Raw genomic sequence first — 20519 nt, forward strand, 5'->3', positions numbered from 1 at the left:
GGGTTTAGAGACCGTAATCTGAGTGATGTGGTTGCTCCTTGTTTCTAGACCCCTTCTGTGGACAGAGCTAGGAAATATTTTTGTTGTTAAGAAAAGAAATACATCAGGGACTCCTGGCTGGCTCAGTCGATGGAGCGTGTGACTCTTGATCTCAGGATTGTAAGTTTGAGCCCCTTGTAGGGTGTGGAGATTACTTAAAAATCTTAAAAAAGAAAAAATACTGATTTTTTTCCCCAATTCAAATTTAGGATTATAGAATTTTTCTTTAACTTCTTTGGTTTTATATATTTTCTCTTTTTTATACTGGAAATTTTTATTTCTATCTGCCTTCGCACAATTTTTGGGGTATATATATCAACACTAGCTATGCGATGACTGAAGACAGTTTAAGATTTCTTGTGGTTCTTTTGGTCCCCAGAGTATGTCCAGTTAGGATCTACCATCAAATTACTGATTTTCTGTTCAGAATGTATATTCAACTAAGGATGTGCCATTATGTTAGTGTCCTTTAGTGTCTCTCAAAATAAATCCCATTTGTGTGGCTAAGCCACCAGCTCAACACATGGTTAGTTTTATTTGCTTAATTTTGCTTTCACATCTTAGAGCCTGTTTTATGTTAATTTGGTTGCATCATTTTATAAAATATATACCTGACTCTAGAGAAGGGATTGGAAAACTGTAGCTCATAGGCCCGATCTGGCTTGCTACCGGCTTGGTACGATCCTTGAGCTAAGAATGGTTTCTGGGGTGCCTGGTGGCACAGTCGGTTAAGTGTCCCTACTCTTGATTTCCGCTCAGGTCACGATCTCAGGGTTTTGAGATCGAGCCCCGCTGTTGGGCTCTGCACTCAGCGTGGCATCTGCTTGAGATTCTCTCTCTCCTCTGCCCCTCCTCCCACTTGCGCTTGCACATGCTCTCTCACTCTCTCTAAAATAAATAAAATCTTAAGAAAAGAATGGTTTCTACATTCTCAAATGGTTGTAACGTACACATCTGGGCACATGCCTTCACACATGTACATGCACACAGGAGAGTACGCAGCAGTAACTGTATGTGTCCCCCAAACCCTAAATTGTTTACTGTCTGGCCCCTTACAGACATCTTCTAAGTACTATCTCTAATCCTGTCTCATCCTGTCTCCTCCGTTCTCTTTATTTACTTCTTTAGTTTCTGGTTTATCTTTCTGTTGTTTTTAATGGATGCAAGCCACACACACGTATTCCTGTCCCCTCTTCCACTCACCTTGTACACTGTTTCTCTGCCACCTGGGGCTTTTCTCACTGGACAGTATGTCTTGGAGGCCGCCCCGTAGCAGGGCGGGAGGGCAGGCCCCACTCTTCGCAGCTGCATCACCTTCTGGAATGTGATGTACTAAGGTTTATTCAACCGGTCCTTTCTGGATGTACATTTGGGTTATTTCCAGTTTTTTATTTTTACAAGCATTGCAGCTTTCAGTGGTGTTGTACTTACATCTTTTTGGGGTTTTGCCAGTGTGCCTTTGGGATCGCTCCTACAGGTTGCTTTGCAGGGTCATGCAGATTGCTGAGAAACAAGGCATGTGTTAGTTTGCTCGATGTTGCCCCAGTTCTCTCCACAGGGATTGTATGGTTTTGTGTTTCTGTCAGCAGTGTGTACAGTTAGCTAAAGCCCCACAGCCACCTAATGGAGTGTGTTGTCAAACTGGGATTTTGCTCATTGGATAGGTAAGAAATGGTATCTTTGTGTAATTTAAATTTGCATTTCTCTTGTTATGAGCAAATGAAAGGACCAGTTACATTTCCTTTTATGTGAACTCTGTTCACTTTTCTAGCATTTTTTTGTACAGGTGCTGGGTCTTTCTCACCTGTTTTGAGAAACTATGTATTAGGGATAGTAACCTTTGCCTCTAATATAAGTTGCAAATATTTCTCCCATTTGTCATTTTTACTTACTTTTTTTTGGTGCCATGCAATGGTTTTTAAAATTATTAATATTTTCATGTAGCGAGGTTAACCCATTTTTCTTCTCATTGCTTCTGGCCTCAGAGCCATGGCTAGGAAAGTTCCCCCAGCTCCAGGTTGTAGAAAAACTCAATCAGGTCCTCTTTTCTATTTTGTTTTTTTTTTTAACATAAGTTTCTGACCCGTTTTGAATTTATTGACAGAGTGCTTTTGGTGTGCTCTGTGATTGGCTACTTGTGTGAATTTAAACTATAGAAACAGGCCCTTTTGCTCCCTTCTCCAGCTTGCTTTTATGCATAGATTCCTGACATCTTAGCATTTGAAGAGACCCCAATGTTTATTTACAGGGAGAAGGAATTGAACTCTGGGGAGAAGGAACTTGTCCAAGGACCCACAGCTCTGAGCTGGGGACTTTGGCTCTGGCTGGCCCCAGAAGAGAAGGTTTCTGAGCATCTGCCTCGTGTCAGCCACTTAGCCAGGCACATTGCCTTTGTTTGCTCCCAAGCTGTAGGCCCCATTTCTCTCCCCACCTTACAGGTGTGGAGGCTGAAGCAGAGAAGCGTGGTTTGCCCGGGACCCAGAAGTTTAGCAACAGGCCCCCAGGGTGTCTGCCTGAGAGCTTGGGCCCTCCCACGGGGGAGGGAGGCCTCCACCAGACTCCCCAGGGCCAGCGATGATGTGACATTGAATGAGGCGCTCTGCTTCTGCCTCCCACCCCCACTGTGGCCTCAGAGTTCCTTGAGAGTCAGGTTTCCTTTGTCTCCATGTCCAGGACCACAGGAGGACCCTGTGACTGAGTGGCATCCCCCAGGGTGTCTAATGGGGCAGGGATGACGGCTCCCCAAGTGCTGGCTTAGCCCCAAGTGCCAGGATGTTGCTGGGAGCTAGAGACCTCAAAGTCCCTGCTTTTCAAGCTGTCCTTTTGTTCACTGATCATTTGTGTATCCACTCATTCACTTATCCAGCCATCGGTTCAACACACCTTAGTAATGCCTGCGCTGTGCAGACTCAGTGCTGCCCAAGGGCGACCTGGAGATGTGACAGATGCCAGTCCCCAGGAACTCACGGTCCTGTGGGGTCGGCAGGTGACTGAGGGAGCATGGGGTCCCATGGGACCCAGAGCAGTGTCTCCCCTTGCCTTTCCTCAGGCTTGGGTGCAGAGGAGTGGTGGGGTGGGGTCAGGGGGCTAGGGCACCCCAGTCCTCCTCCTGTCTGGGGTCCAGCAGCGCCGAGAGGCAGAGGTTTGCTTGTTGTCAGTCCAAGCCCTTTGTGGTGATGACCAAAAGGCCAGGCCTGGAGAGGGAAGGGACTCCCCCAGGCACACAGTATGTCAGCAGCTGGGCCAGGAACGGAGCCCAGCCTGCGCCCCCAACCCTGCGCCCTTTGGAAGTGGCAGGAATGCGAGGAAGGATGAATCAGAGTCAGCCCAGAGTTTCCCACGTTTGTCTGGAGGGCCGAGCAGTTGTCAGATTTCAGGGATGTTGAGTGATTTTCATACCTGAGTATGTCGTGGTGTGGATTACGTCTCCCACTTTCCCCAAAGCCAGAGCCTTCAGCCAAGTATCTGCTTCCTGCCAGAAGAGTCTGAGGAGGGCTCCCTTCTGGATCCAGCTAGTTAGGCCCGCGCAGCACCATCCCATGCCCCTGGGATGGGACACACCAGCTGTCGTTGTAATTAAGGTTGCCATAAAACCCACCAGCTAGACGCACAAATGGCACCTCTGCTCTTTCCCGGGGCAGGAGCAGTTGTGAAGGCGAGTAAATCACGTTCGGCGGCGATCACTTCAAAGGTCAGCTTTCCACTTACAGCGCGTCATTGGCAGGGATCGCCCATAACACGGCTTGTTTCCCGGCCATTCAATTTTATGGCGCCCTAATGAATTGGGCCGTTTCCATCCATTCTCAGGAACGTACAGAACAACGGTTTTCATTCTCCTGGAAAGTTTGTCTTGGGAGGCAGGTGTGTCGGGCTCGCGGGTAGTTCTGTCACGGACAGGCCGAGGGCCCCTGGCACCGTGCTCCTCTCTGGGCCTTCACGCCACCCTCTGGGAAAAGCTACCTCTGGGCTGTTCTCATGAGACCATTTATGTGGAACCCCTGCCCAGTGGCTGCCATTTACCTGGCACTCAGAAGCAGCAAGGGGGGCCCTCTTCTTCCTGTCTCCTTTCCTGGGTCAGTGCATTTCCCAAGCCCCTGTGGGGATCAGGGTGCTGTGAATGGAGAGGGGTCTGTGGCATGTAGGCCGGAACCTGCGCCCAAGAGCTCCTGGTCCTCACTGCCAGGGAGCCGGGAAGTGCCCGGCGCGTGTGTGAGCCCACCAGTGGCCATTCTGTGTGAGCTCCTGTTGCTCTGGGGGCTACCCCGTGCCTCCCCCCCTCCACCAGGGAGGGCAAGCTGCTCAGTGCGCCAGCCGCAGCCAGGGGCGTGAGTCGGGCCAGACACTCTTCTCTTGGTAGTTGCTACCCTGGCCATCTCTGGGTTTCCTGTCCCTCACCTGAACGGTGGTGACGGAGAGGGCTTTGGGAAAAGGGGAAGAAAGGCGTCGAGGCCCAGTGTGGCCTGGGCCAATGGAAGCCTGGGGTGGCTGAAGTGAGGGGTGACTGGAATGGCGCTGGGATGGGAGGAGCCGGCAGAGAGACTGCTCCAGAGCCATGATTATGGGCATTGCTCCCGCCCCTCCCCTCCCCACCAAAGTGGATTCCAAACACAGCCTTGGGGTGGCACTGTTGTGAGTTGGACTGTTGTGCAAACTCAAGGGAGCTCATATTGGAGACTGTGAAGGCATGCGGCGCCGTGCCATGCCCCCCCACCCCCCGCCGCCCCAGGCCCCAGCCTCAGACTGGGCAGGTGGAGCATTTGGCCACCAGCACCCCCACTGGGCCCCTCTGGCTGGGGGCACGGAGAGACGTCCTCCCCTCTCCACACTCTGTGAGGCTCAGGGCTGGGGAGCAGCCACAGGCTGGCTTTCTGCCCTGTATTCAGAGGCCTGCAGGGCTGCCCTCTTTTCTGCCTCTGGATCACTCTTCAGGCTTCAGGGGGGCTCACCCTGAAATCAACTTGGCTAGGGGCTGCTTCTGAAGAGGCTCAGAGAAGAGCAGTCATTTGCCTCTATCCTCCCCCAGGAAATTGTCTCCTTATTTATGGAGGTAGGGAGTGGCCAGTAGGAGACTGGGTTGTGGGCCCCAGGGAAGCAGCAGGGATGGGGAGAAGGCCACCACCCTGGTGGTGGGACTTTGGGCAAATCCCTACATCTCTGAGCCTCAGTGTTCCTCATCTGGAGAACGGGTCTCAAAACAGCCTAAATTGACTTTATAGAGTGCTGCGTGTAATGTGAATTTGACTTATATACATTTGAAAGAGGATGATAGAAAATATATCTGCAAAATTTTAGAGGTTGTGAACTCCAGTTTTTTAAAAAAAATTTGTCAAGACTTCTTTTTCCCCAGTCAGCAGGTGAGGGACCAGAGAACTGTGTTTATGCTGTGGCCACATGGTGGCGCCCTGGGAGCTGGTAAACAGGCCAGCCAGGACCAGCCGGAAGGCCTGAGGCCACCTTGTATTGGCCTCTTGTTGAATATTGCAGTCTAAAGCATGCTGTCAGTGAGTTTGTTAAGTGGAGATACTTGTTAGTCCCGATACTGGGACCCTCCCCCAACCTAAACCAGTTGCTTTAGAATGGAAGGTGAATGTGATAAAATGCTCTGGAGAAAAAAGAACTGCTTGATAGTTAATCACATTGGTTTACAAGACAGGCAGCTATGAAATATTGGCCATGATGCTAATAAGTAAAAGTATCTTTAAAGCTAATCTGTGTATTGTGGTTCTGCCTTTATGGTCTCCAAGGACTCTGGCTTTCTGCAGTACAGTTACTATTCCAGAGAGAGTAGGCTGGGGTTTTGTGAGCTGTGAATTATGTGATGTCTTTAGAAGCAAGAGCCTCTCACAATATATGGCCTGGTATCAGTGGGCATCATTGATGCCCTTTTGGTGCCCTTGGGCAATGGGCCCTTCCCAAAGCTCGCTTTTATCAGGCACCAGCTGCTGTCTAGAGGACTGGTGTGATTGGAGAGATCATCACGCCTCCCTGGGTGGCTAATGGATGGTGGTCATGTGTCTGTAGACGTGGGGTGGGCACGCGACAGGGAGGACTGTCTGTGGGGAGGGGCCATCAGGCAAGGCTGTATCTCCTAGCAGCCCAGCACTGCTCTCACTGGACCCACCTGCTGGCTGGGCTCTTGGCCCTCCCTGTGGGTGCCTGCCCTGTATTCCTGAGGCCCACCAGCATGATAGGTGCCCACTCTTGCAGGTGGTGAGAAGCTACAAGGCGACCATCCAGCAGACCTTGGACATCCTCTTCCTCCAGGAAGGCTCTGAGTTTCTGAGCAGCACAGATGCTTCGAGCCGGGACTCTGCTGACCGCACCATTATTGCCTGGGATTTCCGGAGCTCTGCCAAAATCTCCAACCAGATTTTCCACGTGAGAAACCCTATTTGGCATTGCTTTTCAGTTTGTTTCAGCTGCAGGATGTAGCCATGTAGCCCTAAGCTGCTGAGATCCTAGGTCACTTCCTGGTGGGGGTGGCTCAGCAGGCAGGATCTTTAGAGACCATTCAGGTGCCTGAAATCTCTTGGGTCGGGTAGACAAGCGTAGGTCCAGGCCTGCCTGGAAAGCCTTCCAGAGGTTCCAGATCACAGCACCTCCATGACTGTCCTACTCATCCTCTGCCTGGCATGGCCACTCTGTAGGGGAAGGGTGTGGAGGGGCCATCCATCCAGATCAGTAGAAGACTGCCACACAACCCAGGACACTTCTACCTTCCCTCTGCCACCCCAGCCAGCCCCTGGGTTTCTGTCCCACCCTTGCTCAGTGTGTTTGGCAGGAGCTGTGACTTGGAAGTTCAAGCAGGGACCCAAGGTTAGATCACCTCTGTTAAAGTCCTGGATTCACCACTTACAAGCCCATTATGTAGCCTCTTTGATTCTCATTTTCCTCTTAGGAAATTGAGGATGAGAATATTATTTACCTCTTAGAGTCGTTCTGAGAATTGAAGGAGATAATGCTTATAAAGGATCTAGCACAATGCCAGGCACAGGGGGTGCTCCATAAATGCATTATCTATCATCACCATCACCACCATCAAATCCAACATCTTCACCACTATCACCACCACCTTCATATCACCACCATCACCACCATCACCACCACCACCACCACCACCATCACCACCACCATCATCACCACCACCACCATCACCACTACCATCATCACCACCACCATCACCACCATCACCACCACCACCACCACCACCATCACCACCACCATCATCACCACCACCACCATCACCACTACCATCATCACCACCACCATCACCACCATCACCACCATCACCACCACCACCACCACCATCACCACCACCACCACCATCACCACCATCACCACCGTCACCACCACCGTCACCACCATCACCACCACCATCACCACCATCACCATCACCACCACCACCACTACCACCATCATCACCATCACCATCATCATCACCACCGTCACCACCACTGTCACCATCACCACCACCATCACCACCACCACCACCACCACCATCATCACCACCACCATCATCACCACCATCACCACCACCACCGTCACCATCACCACCACCACCACCATCACCACCACCACATCACCACCATCACCATCATTATCACCATCACCGCTGCCACCATCATCACCACCATCACCACTGTCACCATCACCATCACCACCATCACCACCATCACCATCATTATCACCATCACTGCCGCCACCATCATCACCACCATCACCACTGTCACCATCACCATCACCACCCACCACCATCATCACCACCATCACCACCACCATCATCACCATCACCACCACCACCATCACCACCACCACCATCACCACCACCATCACCGCCACCGTCACCATCACCACCACCATCACCACCACCACCACTACTACCATCATCATCACCATCACCACCATCACTACCACCATCGTCACCATCACCACCACCACCACCACACCACCACTACCACCACCACCACCACCATCATCACCACCATCACCACCATCACCATCATTGTCACCATCACTGCCACCACCATCATCACCACCATCACCACCGTCACCTACCACCATCACCACCATCACCACCATCATCACCATCACCACCACCACCACCATCATCACCACCACCATCACCACCATCACCATCACCACCCACCACCACCACCATCATCATCATCATCACTACCATCTTCATCATCATCATTTTATAAGATTTCAGTTAAGCTATGGCTAATCTCTTTGGTACTCCCCCTGCCGAATTTAAAAATATATATTAGGTGTACATATATACCTTCTCCCCTTCCCTGCTTTTCCTTTTCTCAGAGGGTTCTACATGACCCTGAGCAAACCAGTCTCTAGACCTTTACTGCAGGGAGCTAGTGAGCCCGCTGGGAAGGACAGGCTCTGGGAGGGGGCTGAATGGGCCTGCCTCCAACAGCCTGTGCAGAAACCAGGGCAAGTGGGTGAGGTAGATGAAAATGCTGAATGCCCTCTTAAAAATCACACCTCCTCCGTTTCCGTGCGGGTGAGCAGGCGAGCAGCATGCTTGGGAGCTTGTCAGGTCACCGTGGCCCTGGCGCCTCCGACGGACATGGTAGTCTGCAGCTCTCTTCTACCTGCTCCCCACTTTGCTCTCTGAGTTTGGGCTCTTTTAGACAGTGTGGCTTCAGGACGACACTTAGAATAAAGGAAGGACAGGTGTAGTTGAGAAGGGAGTTTGTAGGGGTGTTTCCATGTGACCCAGCCTGTCAAACAGTGACAGTTTCTTGCCTTGTGCTTTGAACACTTTGTTCATGCCTTTTTCTTCTTGCCTGGCCGTTCACCTCCTCAGTTACTGTGTGTGTGGGCTGCGAGGAGCCTGGGCTGGGCTGGGGCTACCCTGAGGACTCACTGTGGAGGCGGGAGGCGGGTGTGTAGACTTGTTTCCTGTCACTCTGTAGCAAAGTACTGCAAAGTTGGTGGGTTAAACTAACAAATTCACTCTCCGTTCTGGAGGCCAGATGCCTGATAGGTCTCACTGGGTTGAAATCAAGGTTTTGTCAGGGCCCATTCCTTCTGGAGGCTCTGGGGGAGAGTCTGCCCCTGCTTCTTCAGACCCTCTGCTCTGTCTCCATGTCTCCTTCTCTGTGTGTCTGATCTCCTGCCTTCCTTTTATAAGGACACATGTGATTGCATTTAGGGCAGTAATAGGGGATAATATCCCCACCTCAAGAAGCTTAACTTAATTATATCTGCAAAGACACCCCCTCCACATTTTTGCCATATAAGGTGACATTTACAGGTCCCAGGAATTAGGACATAGCTGTAGTTTGGGGGACCATTTTTCAGTCCACCACTAGGGCCATGAACCAAGGAATATTAGGAAGGGCAAGAAAACAGATTACCCTCAGAACCTCCGGAAGGAACACGGCTCTGCTGACACTTTTGATTTTAGCCCAGTGAGACCCGTGTCAGACTTCTGACCTCCAGGACTCTAAGAGAATAAATGTTTGTAGTTTTAAGCCATGAAGTCTGTGGCATTTTGTTAGAGCAGGCCTGGGAAACAGACCCCTAAGCCCAGGTTTGGGGGTTGGACACAAGGATCCAGGAGTAGAGTGCTGGGTGGCATGTTTATTGGCGGCAGAGGCCCAGTTGGGAGCTTTTTCCAGCCTCTCTGTGGCCTGTTTCTCAGGAGAGATACACGTGCCCCAGTCTCACCTTGCACCCCCGGGAGCCCGTGTTCCTGGCGCAGACCAATGGCAACTACCTGGCTCTCTTTTCCGCCGTGTGGCCCTACCGGATGAGCAGGAGGCGGCGCTACGAAGGGCACAAGGTACTGTGTTCCTCTCCCCCAGGGCGACAGTGGAGCCCTGGCCCCAGAGCCGCCTGCCAGACAACATCAGCAGTGGACTTGGGGCCCCAGAGTGCACAGACCCTCTTCCTGGGTAGATTCCATTTTCTGTTTCCCAGGTGACCACATGCCATGTGGCCTGGTGTTCACTGACGGCCCTTGGCCACATCTGGTTCTATCTCCAGGCCGCAGGTGCTGGGCAGGAAAGGTTTTCCCTGACTTAATGGCTCACATGGACAGGTCATGGGGGTGGGGGAGGGAAGACAGGACAGAACAGGGCTGGGGGCCATTTCTGCATCTGTCCCCTTTCCCCACTGAGGCCTGCCTCACTGGGGCAGAAGGGGCCAGGGACTCAGTGGCTGTTGGTGAGGCCAGACACGGTCAGCTATGCAAAAGCTGTTCCAGCTGCATTCCACTAAACTGGCTTCGTGAAACAGGATCCATGCTGGGACCCCGGCCTTATGGGGGGAGCTCGGGCCTTGGCTTTGGGGATGCTGGGTGGCTAGCCCTGAGCCTCAGGCTGCCCCTCTGTAGGATGGGTGTAACAGCCCCCCTCACGGGCTGCCTGGAGGAGCCGCTGTTGTGTGGCCTGCTCACCCTCTGTGTTGCCCTCTGCAGGTAGAAGGCTACTCGGTGGGCTGCGAGTGCTCCCCAGACGGTGACCTGCTGGTGACGGGCAGTGCCGACGGCCGGGTCCTGCTGTACAGCTTCCGCACTGCCAGCCGGGCGCGCACGCTGCAAGGGCATGCCCAGGCTTGCGTGGGCACCACCTTCCACCCTGTGCTGCCCTCTGTCCTCGCCACCTGCTCCTGGGAGGGCGACATTAAGATCTGGCACTGAGCCTCCTCGTTCAGAGCCTCCGGATGCCGGCCGGCCCTGGGCTCCCATTCCTCCTTGGGGTGGGTGGGTGTGAGGAAGCACTGAGGTTGCCTCTGATCAAAGCTGGGTGGAGGCTACCTCCACCACACTCTGAGCCTCAGTTTCCACATCTGTAAAATGGGGACAGAGATCTGTTTGCCTCAGGGTTGTGAGGACCGCATTAGCGGAAGTGCCTGGCAGGTTGTTGGTGGTGCTCAATAAACATGAGTGTTTTGCTATTTCTTAGGTTATTTTAGCGACACATATGTGTTGGCAGCTTCCTTGCACCTGCCCCCTCCCAGGCCTTCTGGGGCTCCGAGACAGACCAGTGGGAGCTTGAGATGGGGCAGCCCCCCTCTGCTGATCCTGCCGATGGACCTGACTCCCGGGGCCATGAGGGGCCTGTGGGGGCTCTGGGTCTGAGAGCTGCCCTCAGGAACTCCATGTGGGAGCATGGCAGTCCCCACCAGTGTCATAGGGCCCAGGCTGCCTCCCTTTCCCCACCAAGCATGGGCCAGGGAGTCCCACTGCCTATAGGGTATGCGCACTGTCCCAGTGAAGAAGCGATGTGCAGAAGGCTCCTGAGGAGCCCTGAGGGGTTAGACTGGCAGGAAGACCCAGCCCCCCGGGGTCTGAGCAGGTAGGTGAGCTCTAGCACTAAGTCTCACCAGGACCATAATTGAGGGGCCACCCTAAGAGCCCAAGGATCCACTTAGGTGAGGAACTGCAGGTACCATGACTCAGGGCAGGGGTGTCCCTGTGGCCTTGGAAGGCTTCCTGGTGGAGGCAGACCGTGAGTTGGTGAGGAGGGCATCCCCAGCAGGGGAGTCAGTGAGGAAGTGCAGAGGACCCAAGGAGGAGGCCCATGGGCGGGGGAGCCATGGGAATAGGAGCCACGGGGTGCCCAGCTTTGCCTCTCCAGAACCTGAGTTTTAGGCCAGCTCTGCGGTCAGCATAGCTGAGACCTCGTGAGTCATCTCTCCTCTGAGCCTCAGTCTCCCCATTTGTGAGGCGGTGTCAGGACCTTCAGCCTGTGGGCTTGCTGTGTGGCTCCAAGGAGGTCGAGTCTGTGGGAGGTGTCGGCACGCCAGGGGTTCCATTCCTGGGAAGGGCATCTGGAGCTTGCAGAGGGTTGGTGCGTAAATGCGTTTATTTCAGTATGTCTGACTTACTCAGGGGTTCATGGGTCAGGCGTTCCGGGCAGAGGGAAGGGCAGTGCAAAGGCCCTGAGGTGGGGCTTATCCTAAGGGCCTACTCCTTTTCTAGCCTTCATCCCTGCCCCCACACCCCGCCCCACTATCAGTACGGAGCCTGGCAGGCAGTGGGTGTTGAGTGGATACAGCCCCTGCTGTGCCTGAACTGGGGTGGGGAGGCTGGAGCTGAGCATGTGGGTGGGGTGGGGGAGCACGTGCTCTTCAGGCTGGTGAGAGATGTGAACCCCCAGGCTCATGCAGGACGCAGGGTCCCAGTGACTCTGTCTGCTGCCAGGCTGGGTGTTGGCGGAGCTCAGGTTGGGAGCACTTTCTCTTTTTAGGCTCAAGAATGGCAGATTTGGTGAAAAGAAAGAGAATCACATCCCATGCTCCGAGGGCCTGGTCCCCTATGGAGGTGGAGACCCCCATGAGGCACTGTCCCCGGCAGAGCGGCCAAGGAGCAGATTCGGAACGTGGTGCAGGTGATGGGCACTCCTCCCTCACCCCTCGCGGGGCTGCCCTGCTGAGCCTCTCGCCCACACTCTTTCTCACCCCCCACCCTCTAAATGAGTTCCCCTGCTCTGTGTGGGAAGCTCAGTGATCCTAGGAGCCTGCTCTCAGGTCACTTTCTCTGTGAAATGGAGCCTTCCCATATCACCCGTATCCCTGATAGGCTAATGGCTCCCCCCCTTCCTCACTCCCCACCTTGCTCCCATGGCATGGTGCCTCAGGGCCTTTGCTCCTGCCGTCCCCTCCACTGGGTCGTGATTTCCCCCAGTGCCCCCGGCTCCCTGCCTGTCTCATGGGATGTGCAGATAGCAGACCTTCAGGGAGCCTCCCCTGATCTCTGTGCCTAACACGCTCCCGTCATTCTCGGTCTTTTTACCTAAAGTGCTGAGCTCTGCCTGAGGTTGTCCCCCCGCCCCGACACAAGGTGTGTGCATGGAGTGTGAGCTTCCCAGGATTCCAGGTGTCTGTTCCCTGCTGTACGCCTGGCCCCTGGCCCACAGTAGGCGGTTGATGAATAACTGCATGTGTGGTCCATCGGCAGGACACAGGCTCTGGGGTCAGATAGACAAACTTAAACCCTGCCGTCACCTTTCATTGTGTGGCTGCAGGCAAGTGCTGAGCCACCCAGTGCCTCGGTTTCCCCTTCTATGAAATAAGAATTGGTAATACCCAGCTTGTGAGGATTCATGAGGTTGGGTCCGTACAGCTCTTGGCAGGACCTGTATACAGTAGGCGCTCAGGAGACAGCAGCTGGGAGTGTTAGGAATACGCCCACCACCAGTTGATGCAGGAGCTGAGCCAGCTTAGACCAGACGGTGCATTTTGGCCCCATTCTCAGGCCTCATCATGGCAGGCCAAGGATGGATGAGACCCTCTCTCGTCCTTTGGGCCTCGGCCTGAGCCTGGTTCACTCTCGTGGCAGAAGCCCCCAGAGAGGGGCTGCCTCCTTCCTCTGTTCCAAGGGTTGACAAGTCTCAGGAAGGACTCTGATCGACTAGCTTCTGGTGCACTCCCACTCCGGACCAGGAGTCCTCGGCCAGGCATAGCTCTCACTACATAGCTGGAGGGGAGAGTGGTGGGACCCGTTACAAGTGTTTTCATAAGGGTGTGTCTCCCTAGATCCAGCCTGAACAGGCCCTCGGCACACGCTTGTCGGATGAACGAGTAGTGATGTGTGAATGAATCCGGACACAGGCCAGGAGGAAGGGCTGCCCTTGCTTGCGGTGCAGGGGTCCTGGCTTTCCCAGGGCACCTCTCATCTGCCTGTCCCATCCCCACTTTCCACCGTCCAGCCCCAGATCCTAGAGTCCCGATGTCCTGCTGTCCAGCGCAGCCTGAACTGGGTGGCTTTCTGCCTTTCTTGTGTGGAGTATCTTCTGAGTGAGAATTTCAGCACATGGTTTTCTGATTGCTTTCCCCACTGTGAGCTGTTATTATTACCACTTTTTTTTTTTTTTAAGATTTATGTATTAGAGAGAGAGCACAAGCGGGAGGGGCAGACGGAGAGGGAGAGAATCTGAAGCAGACTCTGTGGTGAGCGTGGAGCCTGATGCGGGGCTCGATCCCACGACCGAGATCCTGACCTGAGCTGAAACCAAGAGTCGGACACTTAACCGACTGTGCCCCCCAGGTGCCCCGATTACCACTTTTTTAATATGAGCACTGTTGACAGACTATATTCAGTCAGGCTTTGCTGTGAGTGCTGGGTGTGGCCAGAGGATGACCTCCCTGTCCAGCAGCCGCCCGCCCCCTCTGCTCTGCTGAGCACACACCCCGGCTGCCTGCAGCCCTGTGGGGTTTGGAGCTGGGAGGCCGGCTCAGGCCCCAAGCCCATCACTCACTTGCTTGGGATGTTGGCAGGTGCTTCGCTTCTCTGAGCCTGCTTCCTCATCTATATAGAGTGGGCCCGTGGGAACAAGCAGGGGAGAAGATGCAGAGGAAAGTGCTTGCGGATTGCTACCTTCTCAGCTTCACTCGGGGCAAACACCATCCAAGTCTCTGTCCAAAGTCTGTTTCTTTTCCACGCAGGTCACCTTGAGCCAACCAAAGCTCTGATCCTCCCGGGGCAGGGGCACATCCAGGGCTCCCCACTCTGGCTGCTTCTTGGTGCTGTCCTCTGTGGACTTGATTCCTCAACTCCGGGCCCCGCAGGTGCCAGCTGGCTGCCAGCCCTCCCCCCCCCTTTTGTAGGTTCTTTTATTGGGAAGAATGGCAGGCATACTCCGTGCCTTTATCGCTCTCTTTTCCCTAATGCTATCTTCCAAAGAGACTTCTTAAAGGCTCACTCTGATCTTCTGCAAGGTGTTGGGGAGTTCATCATTTGCAATCTTAAAATAAGGGAGCTAAATTTAGAAAGTGTGGAGCTGGAATGAAAAGAAATGTGGGCTGTGCCTTCCACCCACCTTCCCGGGGCTGAGTGCTTACCTTTACCCTCACCTGTGACTCTGGGAGACAGATCTGAAGCCTTCATGGGAGAAGAGCGGTTTCATGTCAGGGTGCCAGTGTGGCTGTGTGTGCTGCCAGGCGGAACTGATGCTCGAAGCCCCCTGCTAGGTGGCCCCACCCTGCTGTCCAGTTGAGGAGACTGCTGCTTGGAAACCCGTCTGACTCTGAAGTGTGCTCTTCCCCTCTCGGAAGCTTTGTCCAGCCTCACCTGTGGCTCCCCGTGCACCGGGACAGCCAACTGTCATGGGGACCCCTGGAATCTCATCAATGTCCCTAGGCTGCAGAAGGGGAAACTGGCCCAAGGTCACATGGCCAGGGAGTGGCAGAGCCAGTGGGGGTGGAGAAGTGTGCATGGGTTGGTAGGAGGGTGGTGGATGCACAGGTGGGGGTGGGGCAGGGGCTGGAGGAGGGAAGCCCACACTGCGGCCTGGCGGGCTGCCTGGGTAGATGGGGCTAAGAAAGTAGAGGGCAAGGCCTCACCATAGCCCGGAAATTCCCATCTAGCAGAACACCCAGCACAGATCCAGAGGGAAACTGCGGGCCCCCAGGCTGAACCCTCAGGCAGGCACATGGAAGCATAGAGCCATTTCTGGAACTCCTCAGCTATCACACATCTGTGCCTTTCCACAGGCTGTTCCCTTTGCCTGAAATGCCCAATGGACTCTTATTCATCCTTCAACACCCAGCATGAGCCTCCTCCTGGAGGCTTGCTTTCTTCCCCCTGGAGCAGTAGGGACCTTTGCCTCTCTGGATGGCCCTGTGCTCTTGAAGCCTTGAGCCTAAAGTCACACCATCTGCCTCCCCCCAGCCTCTGAATTTGTTGTGGGCAGAGTAAGGATTCCATGGCCAGCACAGGGCTGGTGCCAGCCGGCCCCATTATCAGGAAGAGGAGGGAAGCACCAAGTCCCCACCCAGGGGGTTCTGAGAGAGTCACTGACCAGAGCCACCTGCACTCATGAGTCCCAAGGTCTTGTGGAGCTGGTTTTGAGCCAGGGGAATTTGGGAGAAAACCAAGTTTTTCCAGCTCAGCCCTACAAGAAGTGGTTTGGGACTGCTTTACATAGCATCCCATGCCAGCCCCCACTCAAGGTGGTGTCAGCCTGACCCTGCTATTCAAGTTATGTGATGGAACTCTAGACACCCCACCCCCCAACTCTGTGTGGCCAGGCCAGCCCGTCTTTGTAGGCTGCCTGGCTCTGTAGCCAAAGAAGTCTGAGCAGGGCCCTCTGGGAACAAGAACCCCTCAGAGCCCTGACTGTGGCTGGTTTTGGAGGCCATGGCAGGGCAGCTCTGTGAGGTCTGGAGGCTGCCCTAGGGGGGCCGCAGGCTCTGAGGTGATGATGTGGGGGCTAAAGTCCTGAATCTGAGAGGGCCCTCAGGATCCCCAACCCTGCTACCCAGGGCCCGGCCCTTCTGATTCCATCGACCCTGAGGAGCTAGAGCCAGGCAGGACTTGATCACTTAGAGGAGGGAAAGCCGAGGCCAGGAAGAGGCACCCCCCCCCCCCATTCACACAGCTGATGTGTGGGGCTGACGAGCTTCGGGTTCCCCTCTGGGAACACCTCAGTGTCTGCTGGGTGCCAGGGGCCACGTGTTTCTCCCTGTGCCCTGCCAGTTGCTCCCCAGCTCATTCAGGGTCGCTTCCTGTCTGGCCCGCGAGGACACTGGGCCCCCAGAGGGGAGCTGACTCCCAAGCCTCTCTCAGTTCCCTCTCCTCGAGGAGACTGCTTCCTGGGGCACATCTCCTGGGGAGGGGGGTTGCGCCAGCGCTGGGCTCTCCTGCAGAGGCAGGTCAAGTGCAGGGATGCTGGGAGCCCCTGCTGATGCCCACCCTCCTTGGGTTCCCTGGCAAGAGGCAGACCCACCCTGGGTCTACAGGGAGCCGGGTGAGCCAGGCCACTTGAAGGCCTGCGCCCAGACCCGGCTAGTCTCCAGCAGGAAGGGCCCAGGCCCTTGGAGGGAGCAGACATAAAGCCCCGTGAGGAGTGGCCTCCACCCTAGGCCTTGCAGAGCCCCACAAGTAGATTTTCAAGGACACTGATGCGCGTGTGTGAGATAACCAGGCTCCTGAAGAAAGGAGGCAGCAAGAGCAGGAAACAAGAGAAACACATGAAGGAATGCCAGACCCTATCTGAACCAGCTGTGCCCATGTGTTCAGGGAAATAAAAGGCAAGCTAGAAAAGATCTCCAGGGAACAGGGCACTGTTGAAGTGGCAGCGTAGGTTTGTGAGACAACCAAACAGAACATCCAGGAATGGACAAATTAATGGAAAACTACAAACCCAGTGGCTGTGTTTGGTGGCCACGTGGACAAAGCAGCGAGAACTCATGAAATGGAAGGCAAATCACATGGGCTGAGCTCAGGACATGCAGGAGGGAGGGCAGCAGGCCCAGAGGGTGCAGTGAGAGGGGCTGCCAGGGGTCTAAGGCAGTCCCAGGAAGAGAGGAAACAGAAAACTAAAAAAAGAAAGTTGAGAATTTTCCAGAACTGATGAAATGCACCAGTCCACAGATACAAGACTCCCTTTTGAATTCCCAGGAAGGATAAATGCACAACCAGACACACCTCAGGGAAACTGCAGACAAAGAGAGGGACGATCTGAAGGGGCCGGAGAGCAGAAGGGCAGATTACCGTAGGAGGAACAGCTCCCCACGGACGAATGGATGGACGGACGGGCATCCCCACACCAACAGGTGGCCAGGGACAGCGCCAACAGCATCTCCGTGTGTGTGTGTTGGGGAGCTCCCCCCCCACTACCTCCCTCCCCAGTGAGAACACCCTTCACAATGGGGCCAAAGACGTTTCAGAGAAATGAGAGCTGCTCTGAAGGAAAGCCTCAGGAATCTCCAGGCAGAAGCCAAGTTTGAGAGCCGAGAAAGGGCGGGGGGCAGAAACAGGAAGGGGAGCAGAAGGCACATCCTAGAAAGGGCAAGAATGCCTAGCGGGTTGAAACAGTGGAAGTGCTTGGATGCTGCACAAGATGCTGGGGTGGGGGGGGACAGGGGGGGCGGCAGCCAGGGCCACACATCCTCGTGGTCAAAAGGCAGTGGGGAGAAGAAACAACCCGGAGCCAAGTTCTTTCCACCGATGTCTTTTATTAATGAACAGAAGTACAGTACTGAGACAGGGCATGCATCGCAGACAACAGGAGAGCAAGCCACAGAAACCGGGAGTTGGAGGGCCTCAATACGTCTGAGGTAGAGCGAGGTGGTGCCGGGGAGCGGGACACTGGGGGACGAGCACCGGCCCCACTCGGGACAGTGGACCACAGGAGAGCTGGGGTGGTGTTATCGGTCACACGGCGAAAACAGTTTAAAAACATTTCACATCCCTCCACCCATTCCAGTTCCCCTCTTCGTGGACAGAGTTTCGGGTTCCCTGGTCACCGGCCCACTGGGGGTGTCTCCATAGACAGCGTCCTTCCCCTCCCAGGGGCAGGCCCCACTTGTCCTCCCCTGAAAAATAAAGGAGCTTTGTGTTGAAAACGCCAAGGCTGCCATCCAGGGAGCTGGAGGCCAAGTGCGTTAAGAAAGACCCTTTTTCTCTATAAAAATAGTTTCACTTTATAAAAGGGGGGAAATGCTCATCTCAGGTGGGGAAGGATGCTGGGGTATGAAAAACGTTCCACCGTGGTGGGGCTGGGATGGACAAGATGCTGTGGGGAGGGAGGGGACCTCCTCTCAGGCTCGACTGGGTTGGGTGGCAGAGAGGGTCCTGGTTGGTGGGGGGGCGCTGGGGAGGGCGGGTGTCTCGGGGAGAGGCGCGCTGTGCCCTCGGGGCCCAGGTGGGGTGCGTGGCCGCGGCCTGCAGGCAGGCGCTCAGTTGAGCAAGGTTCCGTAGAGCTGGGCTTTCGTGAGGCTGTCCTTGCGGCTGAGCCCCGAGCCACCAGTCCGCGGGAAGGCTGGCTGGGGGCTGAGGCGGGCAGTGGGGTGCATCTCCGGGGAGGCCTCCATGGAGCTGGGCTCCAGGGAGTCCCTGGAACTGTGGGGGCTATGCTCCGGCTCAGGGCTGCCGCCTGCCCCGCACAGCTGCACCCCGAGCCTCTCCGCGTCCCCCTGGCTGGGCGTGTAGCCGGGCAGCGGGTCGGCCGCGCGGCTGGGGCTCAGGCTCAGGTCGCCGCTGGCCCGGAGGAAGTGGGGCTCTGCCAGGTGGCCCTGGGAGAGGTCGTCACCCTCCGAGAAGCTGTCAGCCTTGTAGGTGGCATAGAGGGGGCTGGCGCGGCCCTCGGCCTTCTTGCCCGGGCTGCCCCCGCTGCCGTAGTAGCGTTCCGAGAAGCTGCAGGGCGAGGCGCGGCCGGCGGTGGTGGCCGGGTAGGAGTAGGCGCCAATGTCCTCCACGCTCAGGGGCCGCCACTGGCCCCGCACGTCCTCCCCAGGAAGCCGGGCTGTCCCCGGCTTGGCCCGCAGGCTCCACAGGTTTGGGGGCATCAGGGCCTGCTGGGGGCCCGGGGAAGCTGGGAAGCGGAAGGGCTCGGCGGGGTACGGAGACATGGTCCGCGCAAACCCCGGGGCCACCTCGGCCTCGAGCGGCGCTGCCACGCTGGCCGTGGCCTTGGCAAAGCGCGGGCTGCCCTCGTAGGCAGCGGCGGGTGGCTTGCGGTCGAAGAGCTCGTCACGGCTGTTCAGGTAGATGGCCTGCTGCGAGGCAGTGAGCGTGCTGGCCTGGGCGTGCTCCTTCTCCTCCGACGTGGCGCTGAAGCTGGAGTAAGAGCTGGACGTGGGCAGCGAGCCCGCATAGCCTGGGAAGGCCTCATGCCGGAAGCCTGCGGGGAAGGCGGCCGCCTCGGCCTCCTCCTCCTCCTCGGCCGCGCTGTCGGTGGAGTTGTGAGCCCGCAGGAAGCCCACGTCGCTCACGGGCGCGTCCACGCTGGGCCGCCGGGTGCGCCGCCGCTCCTCGGGGCAGTAGAGGGCCGTGTCGCTGCAGTAGATGTCCCCCTTGTAGGGGGGCCGTGGGCCCTGCTTCTCCATCCCATCCCGGAAGGCCAGGTCGCGGGCTGAGGCATCAGACAGGCGGGAGGACAGGCTGTTGGGGTCAGGCTTCTCCAGCACCTTGGCAATGACGCAGGTGGGGACGCTGTCGGCATACGCCGGACGGCAGAGCGGGGAGGGCAGGCTGCAGCCGTGCTTCTCCATGTGCAGGCTCACGCGCTCCTGGAAGTCGGAGGGCAGCTGGTCGGGGGGGGAGGGGGTGGTGGGAGGGCAGGGACAGGGGTAGCAGTCAGCCTGGCACCTGCAGCCCTGACCGTGACCAACAGATGCACACACGGAAGAAAAGGGACCTGCCCAGGGCTTCTCAAACTACACCGGCTAGAGCCAGCACCCAGGACTCTGTATGTCACAAGCTCCTGAGACTCGCCCGAGGACCCCCGGTCACCTCTGTCTCCCCAGCCCACAACAACTGGGCCTGAAGAGCCCAGAGGGTGGAACCAGGGTCTGACCTGGGCCCTTCTCGGGGCTACAGCCCCCCTCATTTCCTCCCACCAAGAGGCCTACTTGCTCTCCTAGCCCTGAGGTCTGTCGGGGGCACCCCTGCTGGGTCATGAGGCCTGGGTGCTCCTGAACAAGACAGACTCAGATGCAACACAGACTGAGGGCCAGGCGCCCAGCGGCTTCTGCACCAGCCCCTGGTGCCTCATGGGGCCGTCCCACTACTG

General features: G+C 56.0%; 2 protein-coding genes across 12 annotated transcripts in view; one reads left to right on the top strand and one right to left on the bottom strand.

The window, feature by feature from the left end:
- The window catches only part of WDR25 (WD repeat domain 25), a 139745-nt gene extending 128789 nt beyond the window's left edge, over nucleotides 1–10956 (top strand). For all 7 annotated transcript variants that reach the window (XM_036100035.2, XM_036100033.2, XM_036100030.2 and 4 more), the window contains 3 exons: nucleotides 6247–6417; nucleotides 9701–9841; nucleotides 10478–10956. In XM_036100035.2, the coding sequence (XP_035955928.1) occupies nucleotides 6247–6417; nucleotides 9701–9841; nucleotides 10478–10699 (534 nt within the window). In that variant the 3' untranslated portion in view covers nucleotides 10700–10956. The remainder of the gene's footprint in view (nucleotides 1–6246; nucleotides 6418–9700; nucleotides 9842–10477) is intronic.
- A 6985-nt stretch (nucleotides 10957–17941) lies between these two features.
- BEGAIN (brain enriched guanylate kinase associated) overlaps nucleotides 17942–20519 on the bottom strand; it is a 45494-nt gene continuing 42916 nt past the window's right edge. For 4 of the 5 annotated variants that reach the window (XM_036100025.2, XM_078054229.1, XM_078054227.1 and 1 more), the window contains one exon: nucleotides 17942–20034. In XM_036100025.2, the coding sequence (XP_035955918.2) occupies nucleotides 18685–20034 (1350 nt within the window). In that variant the 3' untranslated portion in view covers nucleotides 17942–18684. The remainder of the gene's footprint in view (nucleotides 20035–20519) is intronic. The other variant, XM_078054228.1, reaches the window with a different exon arrangement.

This window comes from Halichoerus grypus, chromosome 8 (assembly GCF_964656455.1).
Source record: "Halichoerus grypus chromosome 8, mHalGry1.hap1.1, whole genome shotgun sequence".
NCBI classification, from domain to species: Eukaryota; Metazoa; Chordata; class Mammalia; order Carnivora; family Phocidae; genus Halichoerus; species Halichoerus grypus.